The sequence below is a fragment of the Polypterus senegalus genome, chromosome 5, assembly GCF_016835505.1.
Source record: "Polypterus senegalus isolate Bchr_013 chromosome 5, ASM1683550v1, whole genome shotgun sequence".
NCBI classification, from domain to species: domain Eukaryota; kingdom Metazoa; phylum Chordata; class Cladistia; order Polypteriformes; family Polypteridae; genus Polypterus; species Polypterus senegalus.
Genome location: NC_053158.1, coordinates 54,960,800 through 54,972,928, shown reverse-complemented (window position 1 = coordinate 54,972,928; position 12,129 = coordinate 54,960,800). Strand labels below are relative to the sequence as shown.

General features: G+C 37.5%; 1 protein-coding gene across 1 annotated transcript in view; it reads right to left on the bottom strand.

The window, feature by feature from the left end:
• The window catches only part of b4galt6 (UDP-Gal:betaGlcNAc beta 1,4- galactosyltransferase, polypeptide 6), a 98,215-nt gene that overhangs the window by 40,344 nt on the left and 45,742 nt on the right, over nt 1-12,129 (bottom strand). The window contains exons 2-3 of the mRNA XM_039754659.1: nt 6,882-6,998; nt 2,589-2,702 (exon numbers count right to left, since the gene is read on the bottom strand). Of these exons, the coding sequence (XP_039610593.1) occupies nt 2,589-2,702; nt 6,882-6,998 (231 nt within the window). The remainder of the gene's footprint in view (nt 1-2,588; nt 2,703-6,881; nt 6,999-12,129) is intronic.

The window sequence follows — 12,129 nt, the reverse complement described above, 5'->3', positions numbered from 1 at the left end:
GCATAGTAGATGGAAAAGTGTACTTTTACAATGTAAAGTGCCTAATGGCTCACTGGATCAACTCCAGCCACCATGACCCTTAACAATATTAAGTGATTTTGAGAATGCTAAAACTAAAAAAAATTACTGTATATACTCACACTAGCAAAATACCCTCGCTTCGCAGAGGCGAAGTACTGCCTTAAAATTTTTATTAAGAAGAAAATTAAACCTTTTTAAACTGAGGGAAAATATACCAATAATTATTTGTTAAGTATCTCTTTGTATACCACATTGTGAGTTCGGCCCTCCGGTTGTAATATGACCAAGTTGTGCGCTGAGCTTACTCTTGAGCATGCAACGTACTGTTGGCCATGTGAACAGAAATCTTGTTTCAAATCTCACAGCATGGATTGCTTCGGTCATAATCGGTTTGCGTTTCATGGTTTGTTTCAATTACGACATTATTTGTAGGACTTGTGTTGAAGAGACATTCAGCATCTGTCAAGCGTTGTAAGTATACAACCGGTTTCATCAATAACTTTACATCCAGCTTTTGAGAGTTTAAACATTCATAAACATCAAAGTGTCCACTACTGAAATCGTCACCTGTCAATCGAAGATGTTTAAGAGGCATTGGCGGTTGTCAAAAGGTGTAAAATATTTGGCCATTTCGATACACCTGAAAGCGACAACCGAACAATTCACCGGCAGCCATAAACTCACATGCAGATGCATAGGTGAAGGGCTTAAGCATTTCACTCTTCTAGTGCTCTTGAGTAGAATAATTATCTCCTGTACCGTCATCAGTCCACACCTTGAACCTGTCCCAGTCATACAATACAAAAGACACAATGTTCCTCCAGATATCAAGAGTGAGTCTGATATGGCCGTGCAATATGTAACAAAGAGAATGGAAAAGGTAGGTGCCATCCCTGGGCATGGAAACCACTCGGTAAGTGACAGTTCTTTGATCGATGGTGATCACCTCCATAGACATGTTAATGGGGGTACGGTTGGAATGATAAAGGAAATGGGTACCTGAACAATGTAAACTAAGTCTAAAATACCTACACAATAACTATAATCGTAATAAACAAACAAATTTTGAAATGAAACCTGCTTAACTTTCGTAAGTAAGCTGTAAGGAATGAGCCTGCCAAATTTCAGCCTTCTACCTACACGGGAAGTTGGAGAATTAGTGATGAGTGAGTGAGTCAGTCAGTGAGGGCTTTGCCTTTTATTAGTATATATACATATGTTTATTTGAGAGAACATGAAGTTTTAAGACAGCTTTGCTTAATATTGTGCCAGTCCCTAGTATAAAACATATTGCATATGTACATAATGGTAAGGAACATCAAAAGCATTAACCTCTTACAATTTCAATATGCTAGTCAACTGTAAGCAAGATAAATAAAAAAACAGGAACTTTACTGAAGATATAAATTATTATTTAACACAGTGATGGTGAACCGATGTCACGTGTGTCAAATGTGATATGCCACAACATTTTCAGTGACACGCCAGTATTCGCCAACACCAGAGTTACCAAAGAAACTGAACGAACAATATTCTGAGACGCTGCACCACCCACAGCTTAAAATTGATTCTCACTAGCCATATCAGCACTTCATCTTTCATCACAGCAGCCATACAGTTCAGTTGACTTCTAACTGCTGCAAAGGAAGCTCATTTTCATGGTCAAAGTGTGCGCGTGCAACTGCAGTCTCTAAAATGAGCACACTACCAGCATTTGCATGAAATCAGCTTTGTATTCATTGCTCGTGTGAAGAGCACTGAATTATTTTGTGCCAGGACCCAATTTAACAACTATGGAAGCTCTGAACCTCACAATGAAAAGAAATTATGGGATAACCCTCATTTCGCACGTATCCTGTACGTACTGCGTTCGTGACATGATACATGGTCTTATTTTCCACGTTATACTTTTGCAAAACCTTATTCTAGGCGTTAACAACATTAAAACGTACAAAAGAAACAGACTTACAGATGAAGTTAGTACTGTTTGCTTGGGCTTGAAGTTCACAAAGTACTTACCTTCAATTTCAGACTTATCTATTAAAGCTCAGCAACAAAAAAAGTCATAACCTGATGTCAAATCAAATGCAATGTGTTCTATAGTTTTTCAGTTCAATTCAAAATTACTATTAAAAGAAGAGCATTTTTAGCACACTATTATAAGCCCAATTACAATCAGTGTGCATGCCATTTTCTCTACAGTAAGTCAATGATTTTTCTTTTACTTTTATAATACATAGCACCACACGATTGGACTTTTTTAAAATAAATGAATATGTAAAGAATTGTTTCTCTTTTGTCTGGTGGGAGTGACACACCAGCAGAGTCAAGTTAGGCATTTTCAGAATTTTTGATACGCTGAGCCGAAAATGTTCGCCATCACTGATTTAACAAATGCTACTGCATCACAAGCCACCTCTTTAATTAGGAAGATCAAGCATTTAAAACAACACTTAGAAGTTACTGAATCATGACACCATTGAACAAAACAGAATGTCTGCTAATCAGGGACTACCGTAGATAATGTTAAGCTAATAACACATAGGTATTTCAGTTCAAGTACTTACTCATAGAAGGTAGTTTTTCTGGACAGGGAAGGTTTAGAGAATAGGTAAAATTCTCAGGGAGATATGTAGTAGGCTGAGCAATTAACTCGCTGGAATTATTGCCATCTGGATAATCTAAATGATAAGAAAATAATCTAAAAAACACTTCATGTATGTCACATTTACATATATTATACAGAATAATAAACAGTTGATTCACAACTTAATTCAGACTCCAACTTTCTGCACAGTTTTACAGATACTAATTTAAATGGATAAATTTGTCATTTTTGCCCATCTATATACATTTTCAGTAAGATTTGCAAATTTATTAAAAATCAAAAACTGAAATCTTTCATTTAAATACTGAAAGTATTTATACAGACATTTATTTCAGCACTTTGTAGAACCCCTTTTGGCAGCAATTAAAGTCTCTACAAACTCTGTATGGGTTTGGGCTGTTTATCACATTCTTCTTGGCAGATCCTCTCAAACTCTGCTAGACTAGATGGAAAGTGTCTGTAAGCTAACATATTCAGATCTCCCACAGATATGCTATGGGGATCAAACTTGACTTTTGGTCAAGCTACTCAAGGAGAGTTAGAGACCTGCCCCAAAATCATTCCAGTGTTGCATGCTCCATAGCCACTCCAGTATTATCTTGGGATGTACACTCCTGTTCATTGTCATGCTGAAAGGTGAACAGCTGCCTGATGCAGAGATCGCGTGAACACTGAAGCAGGTTTTCTTCAAGGGTTTCTCTGTATCTGGCTATATTCATCCTACAATTCTGACCAGTCTCTCTGTTCTGCCACCGAAAAGCACACCCATAATATGATGCTACCACCATGCTTCTCTGTAGGAATGATAAGGTTCGTGCTGATTCTGCCCAAAGAGTTCAATTTTTGTCTTATCAGACAAGATAATCTTTTTCCTCATGCTCTTAGTGTCTTTAAATTCTATTCAGCAGAGTCCTGATAAGGTAGTCATCCTTCTGACAGGTTCTCCAATCTCAAAAAAGGACTTCTGAAGCTATGTTACAGAGACCATTGGTTACTTGGTCACCTCTTCCCTGACGAATGCAATTCTTTCCCAGTGACTTAGTTTGCCCAGCTCTAAGCAGAGTCCTGGTGGTTTCAAACTTCTTCAGCTTCAAAATAATTGAGTCCAATGTGCTCCTGGGAATACTGAAAGCTTTAGAAATGGGTTAATACCCTTGCCCTGGTCTATACCTCACCACAATTTTATTGTAGAGGTTTAGAGAGAGTACCTCAGACTTCATAACTTAGTTTATGTCCTGATATACAGTATGCATGGTGGGACCTTATATACATTGGATGTGTGCCTTTCTGGAAAATTTCCAATCATATTCTTGACACATCTCATGTGTAATTAAACTAAACAGAATGCATGGGACCACAATTTGGAAAAAGAAAAACATACATATGAAGAATGAAAATCTGCATTTCAGTATTTTCTGAAAGAACACAAATCAATTTACCTTATAGCATATGGATAGCAACAGCTCGCCTGACTAATATCAGACTGCAGATGGTTCCAAAGCTGGGTGAGCTGGGAATATGCTAGAATTTTAAGGGTTAGCCTGCTGCATGAAATGCCCGTTACCATGCACACAGCTATATACTTACCCATACCAGGTTGTTTCAAGTTTAAACGAACAAATGACAGAAATACTGTCATACCTAAATGTGAGTTAATTGGAACAAAGGTGAAATGATTGATCTAGGGCTGTAAGAGAGACTTGTACACTGAAAGGGAGAGGAAAGAACACTTATAATGGTGGCTGCAGGTGCTGAAGCTTCCCAACTTCATAAACAGGTGGAAAAATCAGTCAGGAAAGACAATATTGTCAGTCATTCACAATTTATCAAGAGCATCCTTTGTAAGCCTAAAAGTTACCTTGAAAAAAACAAAACAAAACATATTGCTTAGAGGTCAGCGCTGCTTTCTAACAGCTTCAGGATTCTGGGTTCAAATCATGGCATTGGCATTCTTTGTGGCACTTGAATGTCTCATGATTATGTGGGGTTGTCAATTTTTTGTAAAGGTGTTAAAGACTGTAAACTCTAAATTGGCTCTTCGTGTGTGAGCATAACCTCGTTGGTATTAGGTTGGTGCCTTTTTACCAAGTGGTACCAAAACCTGCACTGAAACAGTTGTGGCCCCCGGCCGGGGCTGGAGCCCGGCCGGGGCCAGGAGGGCGTGAGGAGGGTTGTCAGAAGGCCCGTCCTGGTTCTGTTGGGGCCACGGGTTGAGGGCATGGAAGCCCTTCCCTGTAGGGGCCCGTGGTCACCGCCAGGCGGCGCCCGAGTTTATCCCGCGGTTGCCGGTCGGGCTGTGAGGACCGGACTCCTCCAGACAGAGTGGGGCGTCCGTCCTGGTTAGGCAGGGGCCTCAGGTACAGGGCTTTGAAGCCCAGTGTAGGGAGCCACCGCCAGGCGGCGCCGGTGCCTATTATCCCGGGAGCCTGGCACTTCCGCCACACCCTCGTTGGCACCCGGAGGCTGCCAGGAAGACAGCCGACATTAGGTAAGGACGGAACACCTGGGGCTCATCCGGGAGCCTTATTTTTCCAGTCCGGGAGGAAGCAGACTGAGCTGGAGAGCGAGGACAGGAGGCGGCCAGGAAGGCACAAAGGACTGTGGGCCTGGACTGAGGCACTGGGGGTGCACGTGACAGTACATAGTGTAAATAAAGTGTGTTGGGTGCAATTTGGAGAAGCAATGAATGAAGTAAAGGAAAAATTCAAGGTATGAAAAGAAAAAAAAAAAACAAAACATATGCACACTTAAGGATTAATACTTCAAAATATTAAATATACAGTGGAACCTCGGGTCACGACCGTAATTCGTTCCAAAACTCTAATTTCCCCCATAGGATTGTATGTAAATACAATTAATCCGTTCTGGAACGTACAAACTGTATGTAAATATATATATATTTTTAAAGATTTTTAAGCACAAAAATAGTTAATGATACCATAGAATGCACAGTGTAATAGTAAACTAAATGTAAAAACATTGAGTAACACTTGACATTGCAAGAGTTCAGCCTTATGAACCGCTCGCTGTAAACACTTTTTTTAATGAGTTTTAAAGCACAAGGGAAAAAAATTAACATTTGAAAAATCTGTAATTTATAGAAAAACTAACCATAAACAACCAAGAAAACTAACCTTGCATGAGTCGAGTTCCGGCATGAAGGAAGTGAGGAGAAACTGGGTGGAGAGGAGACTACAGTTTTGAGGCAAAGTCCCTCTGCGCTATGCACGTCTGACCGAGACCAATGTACTGTACAGGGAGAGACTGAACACGTGCGGAAATCATTGGCACGTACGAACCGGAAGGGAAACTGGCTTGTTCATCACCCAAGTGTGTGGTCGTGAACAAATGCAAAAGTTTGGCGAACTTTTTGGTCGTAACTCAATTTGTACATGTTCCGAGACGTTCGTGACCTGAGGTTCCACTGTGAATGAAAAGATTTTATATCAACCAATTAAACCTTGTTTTAAGATTTGACTTATCAAGAAATTTGTATTTAAGATTTTTGGCTTTATAAAAAAATCTTGTCAAGTACATTTTGCTTACACCACTAGCAGAACTTTTTTTCCTAAATAGTTGTTTTGCTTTTATTTAGAAAATAAATGTACCAATGTGGTAAGCAAAATGCACTTGACAAGATTTATTAAATGTGTTTTATATTCTTAAATACAATTTCTTTTATAAATCTTACATTATGGAAAACAAGATGTAATGTCTTGATATGAAAACTTTTCACTGACGACCTGGACTGTCACAAATATACAGGAGTTATAGCAAGGAGACATTTCAGCACACTAAGAAATTATGCACTTGATGTAATGCTACTAAATGACACAGACCTATTTAATCAGACTTTTATCAATGAATACAATTTAGTCATTACTCAACAAATAATCTGATATTGCATACATTTTATCAAATTATGTCCCAATTAATTTCTATTTTATTTTTAGAACTGTAATGACACACTACTATAACATTTCTGATCCATAACCAAATATTAATTTTATTTAAATTGTTTTAATACCACTTTTAACGCAAGGGAAAAGTCACACTCACCATCTTTATACTGAAATCCATTGGGATATAATGGTTGCTAATGAATACAAACGCGATGTTTAAAAAAAACAGTAAATAGAATGTACTTCACTTATCAAATAATATTGTGTATTCAAAGGCAATACTGGCCAAAACATAGTAAGAAATAACAAAATCAGCAAGTACTAGAAATTAATTCCAAAAACATTCTTACCTGTTCCATTAATGGTGCTGTTTTTGATGGTGTAAAACCGTATCATGTGGCCTATTGTTCTTACATTGTCTCGTAACATTATACCTTGGGCTTGCATCATAAAGAGGTAGGTGTTTGCTGCAAGATAAAAGCAGTATCATGGTTTGTGATAAGCAATATCATATTTTTCAGTTAAGCTTAACAACATTATGCCTGCTTTTATATAGCAAGTGGTATAAGCTTATGGTTTAAGCTTATGGTCACCAATCTAACAATCTAAATCAAAGATTTAATCAACTCAGCACACTTTGTGGACTATCATATAACCTCAAAAATCAAAAAAAGTTTAATAAGATGGACTATTTAAAACTTGTAACTTTCATTCAGAGTAATACAATCAAATTTTACATAGCAAACATGTACAAATAAGGCAAACATGCAATTTTGTCAAAAACTAGCAAATGGACTGAACCAATGACATATTTCACCCAGACTCTAAAGCTACACAATCTGTGGAAACTTTTATTTAGAGGAAAGGAACACCAAGACGATGACATTTAATGGAGGAGCCTTTTTACTACTTTTAATAGAGAGCGAGGAGAAAAAAAAATGAACATTTAACAGGCATTAAAACTTCCATAGTCAAAAAATTGTGGGATAAGACTTGAGTTTATCGATGGAAATACTCTCTTACCACACACACACACACACACGCACACGCACACATTAAAACTGGTCAATCTGAAATAAACATTTGTGCTGAAGCCTATGTTTTATTACAGACACCTATTAAATCAATGTTTAAGGAAAATGCATTGTTCTTATCAGCGATGTAACATCCATTTCTGTAGTTCTACTAAGGTTAGCTAGTTTCCTGTGCAAAAGTTCACAGGATCAAAAAAAAGCAGTCTCAAACACTTGCACCCCACTGAGCAAATTATTAGGCACCATTGTACACCTGTTAATCCATGCAATTATCCAATCAGTCTGCAGCACAATTAATAAAATGCTGAAATCAGGTCAGGAACTTGTTCATATCAAACAAATGTTCACATCAACCACCAAAATAAGGAAAATATGTGATCCCAGAATCAATAGATGGTCAATCTTTAAGTTTTCAGCTTTAGATGCAGTTTTATAATGAAGTAAAATTATAGACTGTGATTTAACCTATTAACTTCACCCATTTTCTTCCTTTTAAATCTACAACTAATAATAAAATGAAATTGCAACCAAAACTGTCCTTTCCAACGCTTATTTCAGTTTTAGGACATCTTGCCCCACTAACGCACTGTGTTGAAATATTATCATCTATCTATCTATCAATCTATCTACTACTAAATTTAACTAGGTGACATGAAATGGTGAAAAAGTGAGCATTAAACTGCAAAAGGTTTAAATTTAAAGTTTAGTTTAGCAAAATCTGAAAAAATGAAATTTAAGAATATTACAAATGGGGCTACTTCAGGGACCAAATACAGTAATCCCTCGCTATATCGCACTTTGACTTTCACGGCTTTACTCCATCGCAGATTTTAAATGTAAGCATATCTAAATACATATCACGGATTTTTCGCTGGTTCACGGATTTCTGTGGACAATGGGTCTTTTAATTTATGCTACACGCTTCCTCAGTTTGTTTGCCCAGATGATTTTATACAAGGGACGCTATTGGCGGATGGCTTAGAAGCTACCCAATCAGAGCATGTATTACATCCCCCCCCTCCCTCCCTCCCCGTGTAGGTAGAAGGCTGAAATTTGGCAGGCTCATTCCTTACAGCTTACTTACAAAAGTTGGGCAGGTTTCATTTCGAAATTCTACGCCTAATGGTCATAACTGGAAGGTATTTTTCTCCATTAACTGAAATGGAGTTGAGCTGGAAATGGCGTGGGGCGGAGTTTTGTGTGACATCATCACGCCTCCCACGTAATCACATGAACTGACTGTCAGCGCGTGCGTAGAAAACCAGGAAGACCTCCAAAAAGCGCTTAAGAAAACATGCATTTTATAATTGAGAAGGCAGCGAAACAATAAGAAGTGAGCGAGTGACATATACTACCATATTCATGAGTGTTGCCAGCTGAAAGAAAGCAAGGTGTAAACCTAAACTTTAAATTAAGTTCATAGACAGGCTACGCTGGCGTTTCACATACCCACAGGTAATGCGGGATACAAGTTTAATGAGAGGGACGAGGATATAAGCGAGAGTTTTGATCACTTTGTAACTAAGTTAAAATTGTAGGTGAAGGGGTGTGCTTATGCAAATTCGAGAGACTGTGTTTGTGGGGATTGACAGTTAAGGCGGGTGGGGAGTCACGCCATCATCTCCCTCCCACCTCATTTTGCTCTGAGCTGAGCTCAGCTAACGCTGTCTTCGAAGCAACCGTCAGACTGCCACCAAATACTCACAGAAAAATCCACAAGTTAATACACGCTGTCTCTAGAGTTTCTACACACTGAATCCTCCAGGCACTACTTACAAAAGGTCACATTGACAATCGTGTTACGTTATTTTTAAAATCTTTCCTTTTCTTAGCACAAGCACAGCTGAGAAGCTTCGATGCATGTGCTCCATAACGTTAAAAATAATGCATTTAATCACACTTTGCATTACAAGCAAAGGGAGCTTTTGTCAATGCATGATTTCCTGGTACACCGATTACATTGATCAGCATCCGATTCATTTTACCCTCGCACCACCTTAGTTTGAGAAGAAGTATGAAAAATATGAGGTTAACACAGAAAAACAGATCACCAATTCAAGCTTTATGAATAATCGATTCGCCATCAATAATTGTTTTGGTAAAGCCATCCTCCTTCCATTTTATAATTTTTCCGCCACTAGCCATGATTAAATGAGCGGTAAAAAGTAAGAGCAAAGCGAGGGTGACTTATTTAGGCAGGCATATATATGACAGCAACACTCATGACAATGTCAATCATGTTACGTTATTATTAAAATGTTTCCTTTTCTTTTCATTACTTCTTTAACACACTACTTCTCCGCTGCGAGGCGGGTATTTTGCTATATATATAATATATGAATGACCTCCAAAGAGCGCTGAGACTTTTGATATCATGAGCGTGTCTGCAAACTGGGGACTCCTGCCCAGCAAAAGTCGAGCAGCCAGCGCGCATAGCTGTGCCGGCCTTTGAGACACTGACTGCTTCTGCCTTAAGTCAAAGTGAGCACTTTTAATTTTTTCATCCTCCCCTGCGCTATAGCCCAGACAAGTGCAAACACGGGACCCCTTTTCTACACCGGCAAAATAATATTAAGGCGATTCACACTTTCTTTTGCACGATACGATTATCAGGTCCTCACCTCGAATTATGAAGACACGCACACGAGTGCAGGACTGACAGTGCCATCACAGCCGATTAATGGCGGAGACGTCTCACCAGTCTACACAAGACCCACGCGACTGTCCCCAAAAGGCGATCATAACGTCAGCGAACACATCTCTCTATACTATATAAAAGAAAAAGGCAACTTTCCTTTCTTTACACCTTTTTCCTTTTATCCCAAACCAAAGCCTTTCTCTCTTAACACTGCAGAGGACACAAAACTAATTTTCTTTAAATGCTGGTAAGGCACATTACCAGAGGCACAAATTTGAACATTCACATAGAAAATGTAATTTCAATGTACCTGTACTTCTTAAAACGTTAATGTTTTACTGTTTAATAACTTATAGACTATAATTTATTATTTTTCCCTTGCACTCAGTGACCAAACCTATACACACACATATAGACACATACAAACATACACACAAGTATATGTATGTGTATGTATATATATATTTTTATATATATATATATTTTATATATATATATATATATATATATATATATATATATATATATATATATATATATACATACACACACACACACACACACACACACACATACCTACCTATCTACATCATATATACACACACATACATACATACATACACACAAATTATATATATATATGTATGTATGTGTATATATGATATAGGTAGGTAGGTATATATATATATATATATATATATATATATATATATATATATATATATATATGTGTATATGTAGATATGTATATATATATGTGTATATGTAGATATGTATATAGATATGTAGATATGAAGATATGTATGTGTATGTATGTATGACAGCAGCAATCCAAGCTGTGAGAAAACAGTAAAAAGGAGGCGTGTCAGACATCGTGGTACATTTTCTGATGCAGCTGCCGAAAACAACTTCGTGACGCTGCCGCCAAATACACAAAACAATTACTTTGACAATCATGTTACATTATTTTTAAAATGTTTCCTTTTCTTTTTCATAACTTCTTTAACACATGACATCGCTGTGAAGCCGGGTATTTTGCTATATATCACAGCGACACTCATAACAGTGACAAAACAATTACATTGACAATCATGTTACGTTATTTTCAAAATGTTTCCTTTTCTTTCTCTTTTCTTCTTTAACACACTACTTCTCCGCTGCCAAGCGCGGGTATATATATATATATATATATATATATATATATATATATATATATAGATATATATATATATATATAGATATATAGATAGACCTTTTCAGTTTTTTGTACCTTCTTTATACAAGGGACGCTATTGGCGGATGGCTTAGAAGCTACCCAATCAGAGCATGTATTACATATTAACTAAAACTCCTCAATGATATACGTTCGCACATTTCAAAGCTCTAACAACCCGTATTGATTTTTGATTGTTTGCTTTTCTCTGCGCCTGACGGAGGGGGTGTAAGCAGAGGGGCTGTTTGCTCAGAGGCTGTTTGCTTAGAAGATACGGACGCTCCTCTAAAAAAAGCTGAAAAGACTACCTTCAAATTGATCCCTTCACTGGCGGCTTTATCACGGTGCTTCGTTTACTTAAAAGCAAAACGCCCCTATTGATTTTTGTTTACTTTTCTCTCTCTCTGATATTCTCTGCTCCTGATGGCGCTCGTTTGAAGAGAAGATATGTTTGCATTCTTTTAATTGTGAGAAAGAACTGTCATCTCTGTCTTGTCATGGAGCACAGTTTAAACTTTTGACTAAAGGGTGTTATTTCATGTCTAGAGGGCTCTAATAATGTTAAAATCGTATTTAGAAAGTCGTAAACAGGTTTTCTATGCTCTAACTGCGAAAATATTTATAAATATTTATAAATAAAGAATCCTACTTCGTGGAAATTCATTTATCTGTCTGGAGCGGATTAACCGCGATAAACAAGGGTTTACTGTATA